Here is a 22,324-nt window from a genome sequence, read left to right on the forward strand (position 1 = left end):
AGGACTCCCAGCATGCCTGTGAAACAGCGGCAGCAAAATGCCCCACGTGCATCTGCCTTCCTTGTGCTGATAGGAGAATGGGTTCTGGGCTCAGAGTACTTGCATTTGAATCTCAACTTGGGCCTGGCCAGCGTGGCTCAGTGGCTGAGTGTCCACCTATGAACCAGGAGGTCATGGTTCGATTCCTGGTCAGGACACATGCCTGGGTTCTGGGCCGGATCCCCAGTGTGGGGCGTGCAGGAGGCAGCCGATCAATGATTCTCTCTCATCATTGATGTTTCTATCTCTCCCTTCCTCTCCCTTCCTCTTTGAAATCAATAAAAAATATATATATTTTTAAAAACCTCAATTTGGAGACACCCTAACCTTTGGTGGGTTCTTTTTTTTTTTTTTTTAAATACATTTTATTGATATTTTACAGAGAGGAAGGGAGAGGGATAGAGAGCTAGAAACATCGATCAGCTGCCTCCTGCACACCCCCCACTGGGGATGTGCCCGCAACCACGGTACATGCCCTTGACCGGAATCGAACCCGGGACCCTTCAGTCCGCAGGCCGACGCTCTATCCACTGAGCCACACCGGTTTCGGCTTGGTGGGTTCTTTACTGTGCCTTCTCACTGGCCACATGGGGTCAAAATAGTAAGTCCTCTCCTCACAGATGTCAGCAGAAGCACCAGGGAGCTTTCCCTAGAAATGGTGACTGGCATCATTATTGCTCACACACCACCGCCCCCCCCCCCCCCACCTCGGTAATATTTTGCCTTTTTTCCTTTTTCTGGTTTTGTTTTTATGGAAGAGACCAGGGGACAAGAAACTCTCTTGAATGTTTTCAAGCAAAGACTAGAACTTGGGAGCTCTTCTCTCCTAAAAACGTTCACTGAGAGAGAGAAGCCCCTGATCCTGGGGCCACTGTGGTGTTTTCCCTTTGGGGGGGCGGAGGGGGGGGACCTGCGCTTGGTCACAAGCTGAGGTCAAGGTGCTGACATTGTTCCTTGGGTAAAAGTTTAGCTCTCTTGGGAAAAGCGCCCATTCTATCATGGAAACAGGCACCTTTTGTGCCAGGCCAAGGGGGCAGAAAGGTCCCTGAGAGAGGGCTGGGGAGGGTTTCCCGTTTCCCTGAAGAGAGGCTTCTGGTGTATTGAGTCAGACCCCCAGGGCTCAAACTCTGATACCTAGCGCAAGTTACTTAATCTTACCAACTTCGTTTTTCTCATCTGTAAAATGGGGATAAACCCCCCTTCATTATAGGGTGCTTGTCGGATTAGAGATAATGTGCATAAGCCCCAGAGCCCAGTGCTCAACCCACGGGAGACACTCACACGCTCCAGTGTTCAACCCCCCAGAAGACACTCACATGTCCCAGTGTTCAACCCCCCAGAAGACACTCACATGTCCCAGTGTTCAACCCCCCAGAAGACGCTCACATGTCCCAGTGTTCAAGCCCCCAGAAGACACTCACATGTCCCAGTGTTCAAGCCCCCAGAAGACACTCACATGTCCCAGTGTTCAACCCCCCAGAAGACACTCACATGTCCCAGTGTTCAAGCCCCCAGAAGACACTCACATGTCCCAGTGTTCAACCACCCAGAAGACACTCACATGTCCCAGTGTTCAAGCCCCCAGAAGACACTCACATGTCCCAGTGTTCAACCCCCCAGAAGACACTCACATGTCCCAGTGTTCAACCCCCCAGAAGACACTCACATGTCCCAGTGTTCAACCCCCAGAAGACACTCACATGTCCCAGTGTTCAACCCCCAGAAGACACTCACATGTCCCAGTGTTCAACCCCCAGAAGACACTCACATGAGTTCAACCCCCAGAAGACACTCACATGTCCCAGTGTTAACCCCCAGAAGACACTCACACGCTCCAGTGTTCAACCCCCCAGAAGACACTCACATGTCCCAGTGTTCAACCCATGGAAGACGCTCACATGTCCCAGTGTTCAACCCATGGAAGACGCTCACATGTCCCAGTGTTCAACCCCCAGAAGACACTCACATGTCCCAGTGTTCAACCCCCCAGAAGACACTCACATGTCCCAGTGTTCAACCCCCAGAAGACACATGTCCCAGTGTTCAACCCCCAGAAGACACATGTCCCAGTGTTCAAGCCCCCAGAAGACACTCACATGTCCCAGTGTTCAACCCACGGTAGCACTCAAATGTCATGGCTGTCGTTAATGAGTGACCGCAGTAGTAACAAGATGACTTGGTTCCTTCCCCTGCTTCCCCACAGCCTCTGTCTCCCACTGAGGTGTTCTGTCTTTAGAAGCTGCTCTGCGCACACACCTGCAATTACGCTCTTTGTTTTCGTTTGCTTTTAAAGTTGACTCGATATGCAAGTTTATTTAATGGAAGAACTTGTATTCCAGAGGCTGTGAATCGCCAAGGCTCAGAGGCATCCTCTGTCCATGACCAACATTTCGTGGTGCTCTACAGTCTGTAGGGGCCTTTACCGACCTTGGTTCACCCGCGTGTCACAAGGTGGGTAGGCACCTCATTTGACGACCATGTTACAGATGAGGAAACAAGGCAGCATGGCGGAGCTCAGTCCCAGAGCCGCTAAAGGGGAGGTTATAGTCCAGCTGGTGTGGCTCAGTGGTTGAGTGTCAACCTATGAACCAGGAGGTCACGGTTTGATTCCCAGTCAGGGCACATGCCCAGGTTGCAGGCTCAATCCCATTAGGGGGCATGCAGGAGGCAGCCGATCCATGATTCTCTCTCCTCATTGATGTTTCTCTCTCTTTCTCTCCCTCTCCCTTCCTCGCTGAAATAAATTTTAAAAAAAAATTTAAAAAGAGAAGGTATATAAATGTGCAGAAGCAGGGGTGGAAAGTCCAGCCTGGCTCCATTTAAAAATAGCTGCAGGTGTCAAGGTTAATCTATTAAAAACCCCATCATCCTTTGTCGAAAGATTTTTACTAGAGGAGCTTAACTCAGCAATTTCCTCGCAGGAAGTGACTTACAACCCAGAGACGTGGGTGTGTTCGATGTGGGCAGAGTGGGCAGGAGAAAGGCCCCGCCCAGGAGGGTCGTGTGAGGAGAAAAGGAGCAGGGAGGCAGGTCTGACTCTGGCACCAGAGGGGCCTCTGTGCTGGGGAGAGTGCGAGCACTGGGGGCTTCAATGACCGATGCTCACAGTGGGATGAGTAACAGTACCTGCCTGGTAGTGTGGTCACAGGAGGGCTACCGCTGTTAGCTCAGGGCCTGGCACAGAGACCCCCTAAATGGCAACTCGCTTTCTTGGGAGTTGACATTTTCCATCTCTTCACACCCTGGCTGGCTATGAAGGGGCTTGCCCTCGGTCACCAAGGTCTTCTGCTTTGAGAACATCGGCCCACCGAGAAGGGACCAGGGCGCTGTGACTATGGCCACCTTTGTTGTTTTTAATCTTCACCTGAGGATATTTCTCCCATTGATTTTTAGACAGAGAGTGGAAGGGAAGGAGGGAGGGATAGGGAGAGAGAGAAAGAGAGAGAGAGAAACATCGATGTGAGAGAGACAGAGAGATCTGTTGCTTCCAGCGTGTACCCCAACCGGGGCCTAGGATTGAACCTGCAACCCACGTACATGCCCTTGACCAGGGAATCAAACTCTTGACCCTTCAGTCTGTGGGCCAACACTCTAACCCCAGAACCACACCAGCCAGGGCAGCTATGGCCCCTTTTGATGATCACAGAAGAAATACTTAAAGATCTTTGGGGGGCAAAGACACAAATCCTGGATCTCTCTACCTCCAATTTGTGTGGCTGTGAGAATGTAGACTCTGTGCAGGTGGCTCTAGAGGGAAGTCAGAGAGTGTCTGTCCCATCTAGGGTAGGAGCTGGGGAAGGGGTGTGGTGGGTGTGGTGGGGGCTGTTCCGAGGAAGAGGACTGGGGCCGACTGTTCTGTGTTGCTTGGGGATGGCAATACCCAGATGGTCCCCTGACCAGGTGCTGTGTGAGAGCCACTGTGAGGAGCCGCTGGGGCAAGCACTCCGCCTGCTCGTTCAACCCCCTGGCCCTGCACACAGCGCCCCTCGGACTTACCGTGCACCTGGGCCTGCGGTTAAGTTACAGATTCGGATCCAGCGGGCCTGGGGCCTAAGAGTCTGCCTTTCTAAGAAGTTGCCAGGCGACGCTGCTGGCCTGTGACCACACTGGGTGTAAGCACATGCTCAGCCTTCACTGTCCCAGACAGTAGCCCCTAGTCACAGGTGGCTGCTGAGGACCGAAACGTGGCCACTCAGAAATGAGATGTGTTGTAAAAGTAAACCACGTATTGGGCTTTACAGACTTGGTCCAAAGGAAAGAATGTAACATATCTCATTAAGGGTTTTCAAACTTCTTTTACATGTTGGAATGATAATATTTTGGAGATACTGGGTTAAATAAAATCCATTATTAATTTCACTTCTTTCTTCTGTTAGCGTGGCTACCAGAAAATTTTAAATTACGCACATGGCTGGCATCGTACTTCTATTGGGTGGTGCTGCTGTGGGCGTTCTGCATTGTATGCTCTGTGCACCCGCACACCCAGCAGTTCCTTTCCTCCCAGCGCCCAGCACCGTTTCTGGCACCAAGTAAAGGACCAATAAGCATTGGCGGAATGATTGAGGGGGAGGATGCTCCCCAATGGAGCCCCAGGAGAGATGGGCCTCCCAGGCTGATGAAGAGACCTCAGCTGCACGATACAGCCCCAGACACAGAGCAGGTGGCTGTGCCTGAAGAATGACCATCTCTCCCTTGCAGTTGACCCTGACCTGCCACCCATCCATTCTCCTTCACGCTCAGCCCCGCCCTCTGCTCTTTCCAAGGCTTTGATGGCCAAGAAAATAGAAATTCTGGTGCTCCCTCCCCAGGGGCCGGATAAAGAGCACAGCCGGGGACCGTCTGAAGTCCAGGGACCAGGCTTCCTGCCTTCCCTGAAGCCACCTCAGCTACCACAGGGGTGCCACCCTTTTCCTCTGCTCCCCTCCCCCGGTTCTCTGTGTGGTCCTCACCCCATTCCTGCTGGGGGTGGGGTAGGGATGGGGGGAAGCCCATGACCAGGCGCACAGGCCGGCCAAGAGCCTGCACTGACCTCCCTGAGCCCCTGTCACCGCCGGAGGGGTTCTCAGAGAATGAGATGGAAGGCGGTTCCTGAAGATGCTCCCCCTCTCCCACCTAGAAGGGAGAGAGAAAGGGCCTCACACCCTGCGACACTCCCAGTGACCAGTCAGGTTTCAGGGCACCACAGCCTGGGTTCTGGGAGCACGGGGCTGTGGAGGGAGGGCCAGCACCAGCAGCGGCTCTGGTGAGCCAGGAGCGTCCCTGGGGTGCTCGGGAGCTGGGCTCTGGGCTGAGCTCTGCCCCTGCCCTGGGCCTGAGTGTGTGCACACGGGGACCCATACCCTCTCATTTCAGTATCTCACTCACTCTCCTCCCCACTGTTCCCCTCCCAGCCTCGGACACGGAGCAGAACAAAGAGAATTCTTGAAGCATGGGAACTTACCAGAGGCCCAGGGAGGACTCTGCCTTCATGGTGCGGACGCGGAGGCTGGGACGCTGCAGAGGCTGGGACGCTGCAGAGGCTGGGACGCTGCAGAGGCTGGGACGCTGCGGTCGGGACCCTGCGGTCGCTGCGTGCTGGTGGCTCTAGAGGAAAGTCAGAGTGTCTGTCCCATGCAGGGTGGGCGCTGGGGAAGGGGCGTGGCGGGGGGGCTGTTCCAAGGAGGAGGACGGGGCAGAACCAGAGGAGGCCCTCTCCTCTGTCCTAGGAAACTGGGGAAATGAGGGCCTGTCTGGGGGAGGGTAGCAGAGGGGCTGGAGGCCGCCTCAGAGAAAATTAAATTGCACTTGAGGGCAAATTCTATTAGGGAATAGAGCCTGTCTCTCAACAGCCTGCGTCCATTTAGGTGATTAGCTCAGCCCAGCACCTCCACCCCAGAGCCTGGCGAGCTCTGTCCCTCAGCTGGGGAGCCAGGCTCCTGGCCTCTGGCCCCTGCTCCCCTCTCCTGCCCCCCAGCCTGCCCTGGGAGGACCCTCATCTGACCACTCACAGCCCCCAGGCTCTTTGAAAGTGGCCAGGAGGGCATGAGGACCCCACGCTCACAGAGACGGGATCTACCCTGCTTAACTCCAGAGAGGTCAGGGGTCAGATGCGGGAGAGACCAGTGGGCACGGGGTGGTCAGCTGGCGGGAAGACAGGAAGGATCTGGACAGGTGGAGAAGGAAGAGGAGAGAAGGTGACCTGTGAGTGCAGGGGCAAGAATAAAAGTGCAGAGCTGGACAAGAGGCAGGGTTTGAATCAGCACCATTTAGAACCGGGGGGTGGGGGAGGTACAGAAAAACAGGAGTGGCTGCGTTGGGAGAATGTCCAATGTAATGATAAACCGATACAATGTAATGGTCAGTGGTACAGCGTCATGGTGGGACTTTCACGCTGTATCCAGGCTCTGGCAGAAGCGTCTAGACCTGGGGCCCACTCACCAGCACCCATGGCACCCAAGTCCCTGATTGACAGGCCGGTCTCAACCCCTAGATTCTCCTCTGGACCCTGCCACTCATTTCAACCAGTGGGAGAGTTTGTTTTATTCCTTCTGTTTCTGGCTGTAACACGACTTCATTTGCTTAACAAAACATCTCAAACGCGGAAGCGGGTCCTGAAGAGAGCAGCGCGCAGTTCCCGAACAAGGAGAAAACCCAGAGCGCACGCCACACACAGTGAGGCCTGTATACAGCTGTCACTGGCCCAGGACGTGGATGTTCTAGAGGAAGTGACCCTCCCCTCTCAGGCCCCCTCAGGCCCGCCACGTGCCCCGGGGACATGGAGTTGCAGCCCCTGGTGAGCTTAACCCTGAAACCAAGGGTTTAACGGGCTGTTTACACGGTCCGCGTGGTTGCCCTCGTCCACGTGGCAAGGGATTTGCGTCCTGTGGGGCAGGCAGAAGGCCCGCGGAAGCAAAGTGTGGGGTGCTGGGGACCGGGATGTTCCCGCCAGTGAGTCATGTGGCTTGTAGTGGCGGAGGGAGGAGCCAGGCCCCGCTGCCCGCGCCACCCCGCCCAGGTCTCTCTCAGCCCGGCTCCTGCTCCGAGTGGACTCCAGGGAGTCTCTGCCCACCCCGGGCCCCCGCCTAATGGTCAGGGTGCAGGGTCAGCACCTGAAGATGCGTGGTGAGTCCTGGGATCTGCGTGGGGTTGTGGATGGCCTGCCACACCCCCTCCAGTCGGCCAGGCCTCAGAACACCAAACGGCATTGGCAAGAACACCCTGCCCCCAAGACGCCCTCGCTAACAAGGGGCAGGGCCCGCCTTGGGGTTCCATCGGTCTTCATGACAAGAACATCCCGGGTAGCACATGCTCCTGCTCTTGACAGGACCTGGGTGCGCCCGCCCTGTTCCAGCCACCCCGTGCCAGGGCCTCTCTGGCGAGTCTGAGAAGCCCAAGGTCAATCAAGGAGGGTTGACTTTCATTAGCTTCACTGCCAGGCGTCCTCGAACCGCGGCCCGCGGGCCACATGCGGCCCGCCGAGGACATTTATCCGGCCCGCCGGGGGCCGCTGCCTGTCCTGCTTAGCAGCCGACTCGTCCCGGGCCCGCAGTGCGCATAGGAATTTGTTCATAGTTTTTTTTTAAAACTATAGTCCGGCCCTCCAACGGTCTGAGGGACAGTGAACTGGCCCCCTGTTTAAAAAGTTTGAGGACCCCTGGTCCAAACGCATCCTACTTTAGGAGGCCTCGGCTGGAGACCTTGGGCAGAGAGTACTCAACCACAGGCAAGGGAGAGCCGCACCTGCCACCCAGGACTCCACAGGAAGTCCGTTGTGCCCTTGAGCAGCGCTCCGTAGACGGGGATGAATGTGGCTCTGAGTCCTGGCCCCTCTCTTCACACACCTCTCTCCTGGCAGTAAAGAAGCTGTCTTGTTCACGGTGACATTGCCAGCTCCAAGGACGAGGCCCTGAATGATGGCGTCTTAGTTATTTGCTCCACGAATGGATGGAGGAGGGAGGGAGTTTCTGATTAATCCGCTGCTGCAGCCCCGGAGTGGGGAGGAGCCCGAGCGATCCTCCCGGGCAGCGGAGTGGCCGCCGGTAGCTGTCAGGTCTGGTTAGGCTGTGGGCCCAGTTATCGGTGTGGTCGCTGGTTAGAGACTCAAGGTTATGGCTGTCAGGACCCTGCTTCCCTCTCACCCCTAATGGTCCCTGGCTTTTTATGTACTTCCTGCTCTCCCGGGGCGTTCTGCAGACTTTATTACACAAGCCACGTGGTCCCTGTGATGAGAGCTGAAGAAGAAAGGGAAAGCCTGGGATAATGACTGAGACACGAGGCACAGGAAACGCCACACGGGCCTCCTGCTTCAGCCGCTGTGGCTGGAATGAGTCTGGGGGTCCCTGCCTGTGAGCCCCCAGTGTGCTGGCCCAGGCCTCGGATGCTGCGTCTCCACTGGCCCTCCTACCCCACCTCCGGCACCCCTGGCATCTCGGGACCTGATCCTCAGACTGGAAGCATCTGAGAGGCCTTCTAGCCAGCCCCTTCCTGCAGATTCACACCTGTGCACCCCACACAGCGAGCCCCTGGCCTGTGTGTGAAACAGCAGCTCACCAACAAGGGTCACCAAGGCACAAATCCTATGGCGCTTCTGAGAAACTATTATGTTTTTAATACTTTTTAGTATCTCTTCTCTCCCTAGGATGCTGAGTGCATCCGGGGCAGAGAGAGCCGAGTCAGCCTAGGACAGAGGGGTGAGTCTGGCAGAGTCAGGAGGTGTTTTACTTGCTGGTGAGCATGGAGGCCATTCACTCATCCATCAGCCACTCAGTGAGCAGCCAGGGTGACAGACAGAGAGACTCAGGGATGGACAGGATGCAGCTCTTGCCTGCCCAGAGTTCACAGTCTGATGGGGGAGGCCCAGTGGTCAGCACACACCTTCAGCAATGTGATGGGAGCAACAAGAGGGGGACAGGATGGGGCTTGCTGTGGCCTACAGAGTGGGGGAGGAGCCTGGCCCCCGGGGAGCGGGGTGGAGGAGGGTCAGAGAAGTTTTCTCAGAGGAGGTGACATTTAACCCAGACAGGAGTTGGGTGGGGAAGAATTTTGGGTGGGCAGAAGGGCACACACAAAGGCCCATGGAGTGGGAGAGCCTGAGACCCGGGGACCCACAGGTCCTACTTACATGTTACTGGCCGAGGAGACCTTGCCCTCAGGCCTGGACCTCTCACACCAGGGATATCTTTTTAAAAGATACCTGAGCCCTGGGCAGGGTTGTTGAACGGTTAGAGCAGTGGTCGGCAAACTCATTAGTCAATAGAGCCAAATATCAACAGTACAACAATTGAAATTTCTTTTGAGAGCCAAATTTTTTAAACTTAAACTTCTTCTAACGCCACTTCTTCAAAATAGACTCGCCCAGGCCGTGGTATTTTGTGGAAGAGCCACACTCAAGGGGCCAAAGAGCCGCATGTGGCTCACAAGCCGCAGTTTGCCGACCACTGGGTTAGAGCATCAGCGATGCACCAAAGGGTCACAGGTTCAATCCTGGCCCAGGTCAGGATGCATGGGGGAGGCAACCAATTGATGAGTCGCTCTCTCATGGATGGTTCTCTCTCTCTCTCCCCCCCCCCGCTCCCTCCCTTCCTCCCTCTATCCTCCTTCTTTCCTCCCTCTCTTCCACTCTCTCTAAAAATCAAGGGAAAAAAAATATCCTCCAGTGAGGATTAACACCAACAACAATACGAGACTGTCCTCTCTGTTAAAACCCCCTACCAGCCCCTCCTGCCTGCAGGATCTAGTCCAGACTTCCAGGCTGTTCCTTGGTCCCCTGTTCAGGTCTTGTCAGTGCTTTTCCCACCCCTTTCCTTCCCCCCAGCCCTGCCCCTTATGCTAATCCTGGTGAACCCCTGCTCCTCTTGCATGTCCCCCACCTTCCCCGCCTGAAGAGGAGGTGCCTGCTGGGGCCCCACAGCACCTCAGCCATTCGGGGGCATCTATCCACAGGCTGAACTGCCATGGAGCTCCCTACAGGGGCGTCTCCCTCTCTAGGCTCCACGCTCCTTGAGTGCAGGACACACAGAACTCTGCTCTGAGTGTCACTGCCCCTCAGGACAGGCCCACCCAAAGCTCTCCTCTGGAGGGGACGACGCGTGAGGACAGGCACTCCCATAGATGTTCCCCAGTCTGATCATCTGTGACTGTGGCCTGCTGTAGCTAGTCCCCCCCCAAAAAAAATAAAAAATAAAAATAAAACCATACACACAACACTGATTCCGTCTTCTCGGTCACAGAAACAGGACAGTGGTGACAGCGAGCGTTGCTCAGGCCACAGGCCCAGGGACCAACAGAACGTGCCCCACTCTCGCCCGCGCCTGGAGCTGACAGCTCCCTGTGGCCAGTAATTCACCGTGAAGGCCACATTTCACACTTGTCGCTCTGGAACAGGCCCCTGGGGAATTGCTCCTGGAGGGTGGAAATTGGAACTTGTCACGGTCATTTGCCCGTTTTACCACACACACTTCAGGGCTGATGCGCGAGGTCTGACCTGTGGTGGCTGTGAAGGAAACTGACCTCAGAGCCATCGAGGGCTGGACCCCTCTCCCTTGGCTGGGGGACGCCTGGCTGCTGGCCTGACACAGCCATTTGTCGGCGTGTCATCCGATTTACTCGCCTGACAGCCCTGCCCCTCCCTGACCCAGAGGACAGTCGCCTGCCAGGCCCCCCCACAGGGCTGCTGTTGGGTCTACACCGGATGATGACAAGGACCGGTTCGGACATGGCGGGCGTCTCCTCCCAGCCTGCACCTCCCTGCTCACTCGCCCATGGAATTCTCCTGACAGAAGCTCTTCATTCAGATGCTTGTGCACTTGGGGTCCTGGGTAAGAAGGGCTAGCCCACTGCTGTGTGGCAATGATAGTCTCCCACAGTTAGTCTTCCACAGTTAGTCTCCCAATGATAGTCTTCTACAGCAGCGGTTCTCAACCTGTGGGTCGCGAACCGCTAGCAGGGTCGCCTAAGACCATCGGAAAACACAGATATTTACATTACGATTCATAACAGTAGCAAAATTAGTTATGAAGTAGCAACGAAAATAATTTTATGGTTGGGGGTCACCACAACATGAGGAACTGTATTAAAGGGTCGCAGCATTAGGAAGGTTGAGAACCACTGGACTAGTCCCAGCCCTGATTTAAGTCCCCCTCAACCTCACATTGTAGCTATCCCTCTGGGCATAGTTTGGGGTCTATTCCAGGCTTTTTCTCTAGACAAGCATTAACATATACATACAGTTGGCTCTTAGATGACATGGGTTGGAACTGCACGGTGCACTTATACATGGATTTTTTTTTTTTCAGTAAATACCGTAAATATATTTTTTCTTCCTTATGATTTTCTTAACATTTTGTTTTCTCTAGCTTGCTTTATGGTAAGACTACAGTATGAAATACATGTAAGATACAAAATACGTGTTAATTAACTGTGTTATTGGTAAGGCTTCCTGTCAACAGTGGACTATGAGTAGTTATGTTTTGGGGGAGCGTCAAAAGTTATACGTGGATTTTCAACTGCGTGGGGGTTTGGCTCCCCAACCACTGTGTTGTTCAAGGGTCAACCATATGACAATGCTATCAATTACATTATTTAGATATTAATATATTACATGTATACTTATGTACATTAATATATTACATTTAATAATGCACATTTTAATCGGATCTGCCTCTTGCTTCAACAGTGTTTGGACGAACAGACCCAGGGACGCCCCTTCTCCCAGCCTTCAGCCACTCTCCATCTCTTATCCAGTCACCACCTTTAGCACCACCTCCGGGACCAGCCAACACACTGGCTTCTTCTTTTTTTTTTAAATATATATTTTATTGATTTTTTTACAGAGAGGAAGGGAGAAGGATAGAGAGTTAGAAACATCGATGAGAGAGAAACATCAATCAGCTGCCTCCTGCACACCCCCTACTGGGGATGTGCCCGCAACCAAGGTACATGCCCTTGACCGGAATCGAACCTGGGACCCTTGAGTCCGCAGGCCGATGCTCTCCACTGAGCCGAACCGGTCAGGGCACACTGGCTTCTTTTCTATGTTAACCCCTTATCACCGAACAACCATGAGCTCCCACATTTGTCAGAATTACCCCACCACGTGGAGGCTGCTGTCAACCGCCTGGCCCCCTGCCTCTGCGGGCCACCCACACCCACCTCTCTCTGGGCTTCTATTTCCATTGAGGATGTGGCTCTCCAGGGCGTGGGCCGCTTCTTCCCGAGTTGGAGGAGAAGAGGCGCGAGTGTCTCTTAAAGATGCAAACCCCAGGACACGCTGAGGCCTCCCCAAGGTGAGTGGGCAGAACTCAGGGCGCCAGGGAGGCCGCCCCGGCCTTGGGGAGGAACCTGACCCAGGCCCTTGTGGACCTGCGTGCCCTGGTTCTGCCCACTGACCCTCAGCTCTGACTTCCTGCAGAGCCACTTCCGGGTGAGGAGGTGAAACTCATCAGGAAGATGGGCCACACCTGGCTCCCCTCCGCAGGCTGCCGCCCCCAGGCTGGGCCAGAAGCTCTGGGAAAGGCTCCCCCTCCAGCACAGCTAGGAGCCTGTGGAGCCCGGAGGCCTTTGAGGGGCCCCTCTGCATCCCCTGGGGTCTGCCTTTTGCCTGAGCGTCTCCCCGAAACTACTGGCCATTCTTTTAACCACCTGAAGCTCTCTCCCAGGCATTGGACCAAATGAAACAATAAAGCTTTTTGCAGCAAAACAAAAGAAAACAAACAAACACTTAAAGCATTTTAAATTACATTTAAAATGTTAATAATTACATTATTAAAATATACTTAGTAATAAATATTGTAATAAAAATAGGTTTTTGTTTATAGAAATGTATCATTGGACATCTTATATCAATACTTGCAAACTCATCTAATTTTAAGATTGCATATTTTGTAATAGTCGTATCCCTTTGTCATATTTATGGCATATACATATATATTTTCCCAGTTTTTAAATGTAGCTTGGTTTTATTTTTAACTTATTTTTTTTAAAAAATATATATTTTATTGATATTTTACAGAGAGGAAGGGAGAAGGACAGAGAGCCAGAAACATCGATGAGAGAGAAACATCGATCAGCTGCCTCCTGCACACCTCCCACTGGGGATGCGCCCGCAACCAAGGTACATGCCCTTGACCGGAATCGAACCCGGGACCCTTCAGTCCGCAGGCCGACGCTCTATCCACCGAGCCAAATCGGTTTCGGCTATTTTTAACTTATTTTTGAAAGTTGGCATTAAGTAGATCAAACTCTCACCTGAGCTAGACTTTCCATGGTTTTCATACTTACAAAAAGAGTGAACTACTCAGTTATATTTTTCTATGCCTTATTTTTTTACATCACTGGGATTTATTTGGGTGAAGTCAGGATCCTAGCTGAAATTTCCTGAAATAATCAATATTCCCAGCATCCATTGCTAAACAATTCCTCCTGCTCTGAAGCAGAACTCTGACCACCAGAAGCAAGGAGGTTTGAGAACTTGGTGGGGACCCGGCAGAGCAGATCCAGGCTAGACAAGGTGGTCCCCTCACCACAGCAGCAGAAGCTTCCAGGCCGACCCGGGTGAGAGGCAAGCCATGCTTCCAGGTGATGGAGGACAGCTGAACGGGTCCACAGCCCTGAGAAGGCTAGGCTCTCTCACCATAGAAGCACCTGGATACTGGCCAGCCCTGCCAGGGAGATCTCACCCCAGAGTCTGAACAGATGCTCCTTGAGTCGTCCTCAATGACCCCCAAGGCCGGGGCCCCATGGACTGTTCCCTTAGCTTTATCTCCTCACGTTGGCAGAGGTCCCCCGCCTTTGCCTTGTGACTTCAAGACTCTCCTCCCTGTCTGTGACCCTTGCCTGCACCCCCCCGCCCCGCTCGGGCAGAGGTGACATCTGGAGGGAAGGGCCCGGAGGTGAGCAGAGAGCCTGGACCATCAGCCCGTCACTCCAGTGACCCTCCCGAGGGCACCACACCCCTCGATGAGGTGCTCTCCTCCAGGGCAGAGGCCAGAGCTTTGAAAGCAGTCCTCCTCTGCCATGACCACTCACCTGGGCTCCAGGACCTGGGGCCTCAGTGAGGGCGGGAGCCTCTCTCTATTGAGGAGACCGCACTGCCGGGGCCCACTCAGAAGGCCCAGGCCCAGGGAGGGCGTGGGAGGGATGAGAAGGGCAGTTGTTTTCTCTCTGGGTGTGAATGGCCACCCCGCTCCAGGCTGGACAGCGGGGGAGAAGCCAGGGCCTGCACTGCTGTGTGTGTGTGTGTGTGTGTGTGTGTGTGTGTGTGTGTGTGTATGTGTGTGTGTGCGCGCGCGCGTTGGGGTGGGCACACAGATACAGGACGGAAGGGGGGGCAAGCCAGCACAAGAGGGCCAGGGGTAAAAATTAAACTATTCTTTTTGGAGTCTTATTTAGTTCTTATAGTGGGAGGGGGGTGAAGGTGTGTGGGTAGAGATGAGCCTCTGTCCTCATAGGAGGCTGGCCCTGAAGTGGGAGGGGAAGGGGAGGGAGGTGCCAGGGAAGGGATGGGTTGCGCTGCAGCTTCCCTGGCACCTGGAGGTTCAGAGGGGCCATCGCGGGAGAGCCAGGCCGTGCGGGGGCACAGAGGCCTCCGGGGTGCTCTTCCTGGGGCTGCAGCCCAGCGAGCCCTGCCTCTCACAGCTGTTCTGGGGGGACACGGCCACGTAGCTGTGGTCTCCGTCGGCCAGCAGTCCTTTCTGGAAGGCCCTGCAGGCGCAACCCCTCGCCGAGCTGACGGTGAAGCAGCTGGCATCACAGGGAGAGAGGAAAAGGCACCGTGGGGACCATGAGCCCAGCCTGTGGCCTTCATCTTACAGAGGAGGAAACGGAGGCTCCAGAGTTCATGGTTCACCCAGGATTAGAACCAGCTGGTCCGTGGGCAGCCAGGGGCACGAGCCAGGTGTCCTCCTCCTCCAACTGCTGGGACTTCCCTCCAGGGCCAAGGCGGTGTGGGTCCCCTGGAGCCCACTCCTCACCCCAACCCTGTGCCAAGGCTGCTGGGGGAAGAGCCAGGCCAAAGGTGGGACACCTCTCTGGGACCACGTCAGTCTGATGGAGGCTTCGGAATGAAGGGGCCCCTCAGGACTGTGGTCCCTCCACCCCTACCCGTGACACCCCCACACCCCTCCCATGTCTCAGAGCACCCCCCCCTGCCCCCTGCTGGTCTCTATGCTTCAGAGCACTTCCCACGGTATCTCTTTCCCTCTCACCTTTCCTAGAGTGTAAGCGCCACACAGCAGGGGGAATCGCATCTCTCTTCTGTTTATTCCCAGCTTCCAGGCCAGTGCAACTTGGAAAAACTCCTTTAAGTGCTTTTTAGTTTTTTGCTTAGAAAGCGTTGTATTGACTATTTCCCTTTGCTGGCCTCGGCGGCACGTGCTTTCTCCTCTGCCTGTGATGCCCTTTTCCTCCTCATTTTCTTTGCTAACGCATCTCTCAAAGCCCAGCTCAGCTGCCTCCTCCAGGAAACCCGGCCTCAATGCTCAGTGGAAACATCCCAGGCTGGGCGCCGTCGGCCCGGGCCTGGCACCTTTGCTGTGCTGGTCCCCCGGGACCCTCTCCCAAGGAGCTCTCCCAAGGTGCAGAGGACGACCTAGAACGGAGCGGCAGGCGGTGTTCAAGTCACAGAAGCCCCAGCTCCAGGCCTGGCAGGCCAGGGAGGGGAGGGGACCAGCTGGCGGGAGAAGCCGGTTATCGATGCTGGATGCTGCCCAGAGCCCTGGGGAAATCAGGGTGAAAGGCAGCCGTCCTGCTGAGGAGGAAGCCGGGCCCTTGTTTATCAATCAGAGTGGCCCGGGCTGCACTGCTGAGGGGCAGACGCACCCCCGCGGCCGGGCCCTGGTTCTGAATACCTGAGCTTGGTTTAGAAAACACGGTCACTGGAGCTCTAAGGGCTGGCGCATGGAAACCCTGTCTTGGCATTGCGGCGGCACCAGACCAGGTGGCGGTGGGGAACAGGTGTGCTCAAGTAGTCCTGGCCCATGGAAGCCTTTCACCCCCGGGGCCAGGGCCACACGGGCCGACACTGTGCTGGCTGGGCAGTCTGAGCCTGCCAGGCAGGGCCTGTGGGCAGGGGGAGATGAGCAAGCTGGCCTAGGGGATGGAGCAGGCAGGGGGATGGCTAGAGCGGGACACAGACAGGGAACCTCAGACAGAGGAGCAGCTCCAGGCTGGGATCCACCCCAGGTAACACAGGGCTGACACAGCAGGGGAGGAGGGTGACCCCTGCTGTCCCCCCACCCCCATCCCAGCTGCCCTAGCAGAAGGGACATGCTTGGAACCCCACCCCCTTCCATCTGAGCAAAGTGATGTCAAAGAGAAAACCCAAATCGGATTGGGGCTCCTGCTCCCTCTTAATGAGGTTCATTATCAGCTGCTCTGATCCTTGTAAAACCCAGCAGGATGGATTAGGGGCAGGCCCTCTAATCTGGCTGACTCCTCCAGGCTGAGCCGCCAGCTCAGGGCCCCTCTCCTGGAGATGCAGGATGCCTGAGGGCCAGGCAGGGGCAGATGAAGGTGCCTCCAGCAGAACTGAGAGCACCTGGGCAGGTGTTCCGGGGATGACGGGGGTGCAGGGGGTGGGACTGCACCTCCACTGCGGCCTGCCTGGTGCTCTGGGAGACTGCTGGGCCTGGAGCACCCAGAGCTCTGGGGGCAGTCGGGGAGGGCCCCTCGAGGAGAAGGGGCTGTGATGGGGCACCGTGTCCCCTGCAGGCCCGCATCTCTGTGAGCCTGGGGGAATCGTGTCTTGCTGGATCTCTCACGACAGAGTTTTGCACCATCTGTCCAGACCTGGACACTAGGCCTTCAAGTAGCAAGTTACAGGACACAGGGGTGCTTGCCTTAACAAAAATAATTTATTCCACAGCCCTCGCCAGCAGTGGGCAGAGTGAGAATCAAGCATGTGTATGTACAGCGTAACCCGCCCCTCTGACCCTTTCGCCTCTACAAGACGGGAGGTGGACCCCGAGAGGTTATACTCCCCTCACTCCTGCACCCTCCACACCCAAAGGTTAGCGTCTATTTTGAAAATCAAAACCAACGAAGATCCAGCTCCCACACCGGTGAGCCGAAGGGGGAAGAGCCAAAGCACATGTGAAGCAACGTTTTCCTGCTTCTTCACTCTGCCTCTGCCAGCTCAGCTCCGAGTAAGGCACTACAGGTCCCAACACCCCAACCTCAACCCCACGCCGCCCCTCAGGTCCTGCTCAGCCAGCCTCTCACCCCAGCCCAGCGACCATCACCCGCCCAGCTGAGCAAGCCCACCCCAGCCCCAGCCTGTGCACTCCCTGTAGCAGAGGTTAGGGAAGGACCAGTCCGAGGCGCCCCTCCCACAGATGTCACCTGGGAGGTCACAGGACTTCCACAAGCTTCCAATCCCTACGCTAAAGCCAACCCCCCAGCCAGGAGGTCTGAGGGGCCGGAGGCTGGGCAGGCCACCAGGGCTGGAGGCGGTCCTTCCTTCTCTGGTGCGAAGGCCTCTTGTATCCAGAAGGAAGCGGGATGGGCAGGGCCCTGGGGTGTAGGGAGGAGTTCTGCTCCAGCCCACTCTGCCCGGGGACCCTCCTCCGATGGGAAGCCTTGGAAACTGTGGCTCACTTGCCCCAATTTAGGGCCAAGCCTGAGCAGGAGACATTGGAACTTCAGCAAGAATGAGGCGGGGCTTCAGATAAGCTGAAAGAGAGGAATTTGGTGCTGAGAAGCCGTGGACAGCGCCTCCCACCTTCCCTGCCCAGGGCTGCCCGCACCCCCTCCTCCCGCCCCGTGCTGTCTGAGGAGCCTGGACCCGTGCACCTCTTCAGGTCTCTGGAACGTCCCTTCCCACAAGGACCAAGGAGGGTTCACTGGAGCAACTGGCTTTCCTGGGTTTCCCTGGACAAAGAGCAAGGTGGGGAGGGGGGCAGGGGACTGGAAGAGCCCATGGTAGCACCTCCCTTTCCTGCCACCCTCCCCAGTTGGACAGTTCAGGCTGTGGGGTGGCTAGCATGGCACTTCAGGGCCCTCATCCTGGCCCGGAAGTAGGTGTACATGGCCAGCAGGCCCGTGAAGGACAGGGAGTAGAGCACCACACAGAGGCTGATGTCCAGGTGCGAAAAGTCCCCTTCCAGCACCTGCAGCCACTGGCCCCGGCCCCGCAGGGCCCCAGCCTCTGGCTCCCCCTCAGGGACACTGGCCAGCTGCTTGGAGCTGCGGCCCACGCGTCTCCGCTCTGAAGGGCCTCTGGGCAGGTCCTCAGCCGGGAGCTCAGCTAGCAACCCGGCTCCCAAGTCTCGCTCGGTCAAGGGTTCCTGCCCTTCTGGCTGCTCCCCGCTATCCCTCTGAAGATCTGCTATGTGCTCAGGAGGTCCCTGCTCCAGCTCAGCTCTGGTCACACCGAGGCTAGCCTGCATCTCCGGGGGGCCACTGGCCCCAAGTCTGTCCGCTAAAGCACCCAGGACGACAGTCCCGGGGACCTTGGTCCCTGGGCCCACCATGCTCTCAGCCTCCTCGGGGCCCAGAGTGGAGTTTCCGGTCGCCAGCTCCAGCTCGGCCATCCTCTGTGCTCCCCGCCGGGGCGGCTCCGCTGCTGGAAGGTCCCTGATGATGTTGCTCCAGGAGAAGTGGGTTTTGAAGAAGCTGAGGGTGTTGCCCAGGTCCCACACAGGCGTCCCCCGGAGTTCGTTGTGGCAGGGAGAACAGAGTTCACGGGGCGGCCACTGCACCTTGGGGAACTGGGGGTCCTCGCTGGGAGCCCCTGGGGAGAGAAGCACACACAGGTTGGCTGGGACACTGGGCCCACCCAGAAGCCCAGACCTCATTCTTCCATTCAGAATGCCAGCTCCCTCCTCTGCAAAAAAGGGCTCACCTTGAAACGGTGGGTGTGAGAGGAGGCAGACCAAACACTAGCTAGCACTGGCCCTGGACGCCCCTGGGTGAGGGGAATCCTCCCGACCCCACCCCAGCACTCCAGTTTCCCTTCCAGTCCTCCCCCATATTTTTAAAAAATATACTTCTATTGATTTCAGAGAGGAAGGGGAAGGGAGAGATAGAAACATCAATGATGAGAGAGAATCATTAATCGGCTGCCTCCTGCACGCCCCCTTCTGGGGATCGACCTGCAACCCGGGTATGTGCCCCTGACCAGGAATTGAACCCGGGACCCTTCAGGCCGCAGGCCGATGCTCTATCCACTGAGCCAAACCAGCTAGGGCTCCTCCCCCATATTTATCCACTTTCTCCCTTTGTCACCTTCTCTGCTGGTTTCTACCCCTCCCCCCAGACCAGACACGGGACAGGGCGGCTCGGAAGGACCCGGCTTGCGGGCTTTGGTTGGTCTGCTAGTATTTGTCTTCTTTGCCATTTTCTGAAATGTTCCAAGTTTTATACAGTGGAGATATGTTACTTTTGTAATTAAGTGGAATATTTTTTAAAAAAAGAGTTGGTAGCACATAATAATTCCACTGCAGCCCTTTGGGGTAGGTGGGAGTTAGTGGAGTTCCCCCCCAGGTGGGCTCCAAGGGGTGGGTGTGGAGAGGCCTGGGCCCTGGATGGGAAGAGAGTGAGGAGTTGCCCTGCCTAGCAGGCAGCTGGGACCCCAAGCAGGGCCGGGCTGTGGGCAGAACCCGGGCTGAGCCCGAGGGCCTGCCACTAGCCCCCCCGCTCATTGTCACCAGGGAATGACAGTCTGCCCATCTCTCGTGAAGGAGGCACCGCTCCAAAGGGTTTCACAGGAAAAAAGAAGTTGCTGGTCAGAATGAAGCCGCAGAGGCGATGTAGAAGCCAGATGGTTATATTGGGGAGGGGCGACAAGTAGATTCCAAGGGTCCGGTGAGAAGTGGGGAGTGGGCATTGCAAAGTGAGCGCTCAGCCTGTGCCTCCCCTCCCGCCCCTGATTAGTTGTAACTGAAGGGGACTCCCCCCCAGAGAGGGTAGGGAACAGCCTTCCTTAGGTCCCTCAGAGAGAGGCCTGGCTCCTGGCCCACCAGCAGCAGCTGGGCCCCGAGGGAAGCTGGAAGCCTGCAGAGGTCATAGGGCGAGAGGGTCAGACGGAGCATTTGGTGGCAGGGCTGGGGCAGGGAAGGCAGGGGTGGGAGGAGAGACAGGCACGTGCCTTCTTTTCAAAGTCCACCAGGAGGCCCCAGGAGACCAAGACCAAGTGCAGGCCCCTGCACCACCACCTGCTCCTACAGCGCCTCTACCCTCCCCTGCCTAGGCCTTATCCCCACCCCCGCCCCCTGGGCGGTCTGTCCCAGCCACACATACTCCTCTCTCCCCACAGACAAGCCCAGGCTCCCGTCCACAGATGGCTCCCTCCCCACCTGGCAGCCAGTCACCCCGGAGATGAATGCTTTTGCCTAGTGGACCCATCGGACTCCTGAGCCCCGGGAACAGAAGCACTGCCAACGTGGGAACTCAGCAGGCCAGGCGCCCCCCGCCCCCACCCCGGTGAAATCAGTCCTTATTTCTAGAAAGAACCTGGTCTTTCTTTTCCAGCCCATTTTATCATTAGGCCCCTCCCAGGGGGGTAGAAAAGCCCAGCTCTCACTTTCCTGTTGGTCTGAGTAAGGGGCCAATTGCCAGGAAGCAGAATGGGGAGACAGGAAAGGGACCCCACCAGGCCAGAGGGAGGGGCCCTGGTGCAGGGGGAAAGGAGCAAGGGCATCAAGAAGAGCAGGTCTTAGAGGGTCAGAGCCTCGATTTCCTCATCTGGAAAATGGGTCTAATGATACTGATATACATCAGCAGGGCTGGTAGAGCATGTGAAAGGCTCTGTGCGCTGTGAAACGCTGTGACACACGAGGTGTTGTTACCTGGGGGACGACGAGTGTCCCGTCTCCTAACTCTGGTCCAAGACTCCAAAGTCCCCCACCTCACCCTCCCTCTGTAGGTGACGCCAGCCTTGGAGGTGGTCCTTCCTTACCTGCGAGGCGGGCATTGACCTTATTGTGGCTGGACCACAGCCAGAGAACAGCGCTGTCCCGACTGCCCACCCGGTGCATGGAGGCAGCAGCCATCTTCTCAAAGTGGCCAGCACAGTCTCGACAGCCAAAGAAGAAGCGAACGTAGCCCCGGATGGCCTGGAGGACCTCCTGGGCCTTGGCTGTGGGGAGAGGAGATGCCATTCACAGGGGGCCCTTCAGACTGTCTGCCCCTGCCAGTCCCACCCCCCTTCCCTCCACAGGCCCACATGGTCGCCTCTGCACAGGGACCCTACACCCCAGCCCATCCAATGAGGCGCCTAGGGTCTCCTTGCCTACTGTTCTCCACCTCCCAAGGGTCCCTTTAGAGCTGACTCCATCTCCTCCCAAACTCCTAAACCCCCGTTTCTTACCTCTGCCACTGACCCAGGCCCTGTCACTTATTAAAGTCCAAACTTGTCAGCAGGACACTCAGGCTCCTTGAGAAGTGGCTAGAGAGGGAGGCAGGGGCCAGAGCACCCACCCCTCAACCCCTCTGCCCCTCTGTGGCCCCACTGCTTTAGGCTTCCTGTTCTGACTTGCTCCCCATGGCACCTCATCCCTTGGGCTTAGGACCAGGAGTCCATCCTGATCTGGCCTGCACATCCTCTAATGTGTCTCCACCTCCCCTCCCGCCTCCCCATTCCCTCCTACTGGACCCTCTGGCCTGGCATCAGCACAGGCTTGATTATTCCCCCCACCTTTCTGCTCTGACACTGGGCTCCTCCCTGAAGATACCAATGCCCACCCCCGCCCCTCCCGGCCCCGCTTGTCTCATACCCTCCATATACCTGAGGGCTGGAGGCAGGGAAGTGGCCTGGGGCTGTTCCTTCCTGCTGCAAAACCCCCCCGCCCTTCAAAAGGCCATCTAGCCTCACCCCTCCATCCACTGCGACATCAGCACGCTGTTCTCTGTCCTGCTGAGCCCCACGTCCAGGCTGTTGTTCCTGGCAGCTTTAGTGCCCACACCCAGCCAGGTCTTGCCTCTCTCCTCCTCCTGCATCCACCCCAGTTGCCCACCACCCTCCACCTGCGCTGCAACGGTCTTCACCTCCTCCACCTGCCTGTCTCCAGACCGCCTCCCTTCTCACCTCCTTTAAGATTTTACTCCTGCAAATATTTTATTTTGTTATTGCATCATCAACTTCTCCCTTAATATGACATCATTCCAGCTGGCGAAACAACTTCAGCAACGAAACCCTTCTCTGACCTGTTACACCCCAGTGACTCCCCCATTATCTCCAGTTTCTTCCCTGCTCTTTGTCTTCTCCAGTTCAATCCAACCAGGCCTTTTTCACCACTAAACCACAGACAACTCCTGCCAGAAAGGTCCCCAGCCCCAGCAGCACAGGGCACCCACTCGGCTGACTATGTCT

At 56.4% G+C, this 22,324-nt stretch overlaps 1 protein-coding gene across 1 annotated transcript in view; it reads right to left on the reverse strand.

Moving 5' to 3' along the window:
• Window positions 1-16,846: 16,846 nt before the first annotated feature.
• Window positions 16,847-22,324, reverse strand: part of QSOX1 (quiescin sulfhydryl oxidase 1) — a 38,728-nt gene continuing 33,250 nt past the window's right edge. The window contains exons 11-12 of the mRNA XM_080647805.1: window positions 20,912-21,091; window positions 16,847-18,745 (exon numbers count right to left, since the gene is read on the reverse strand). Coding sequence (XP_080503931.1) covers window positions 17,976-18,745; window positions 20,912-21,091 — 950 coding nt within the window. The 3' untranslated portion in view covers window positions 16,847-17,975. The remainder of the gene's footprint in view (window positions 18,746-20,911; window positions 21,092-22,324) is intronic.

This window comes from Plecotus auritus (genome assembly GCF_963455305.1).
Source record: "Plecotus auritus genome assembly, chromosome: 12".
In the NCBI taxonomy this organism is placed as follows: Eukaryota; Metazoa; Chordata; class Mammalia; order Chiroptera; family Vespertilionidae; genus Plecotus; species Plecotus auritus.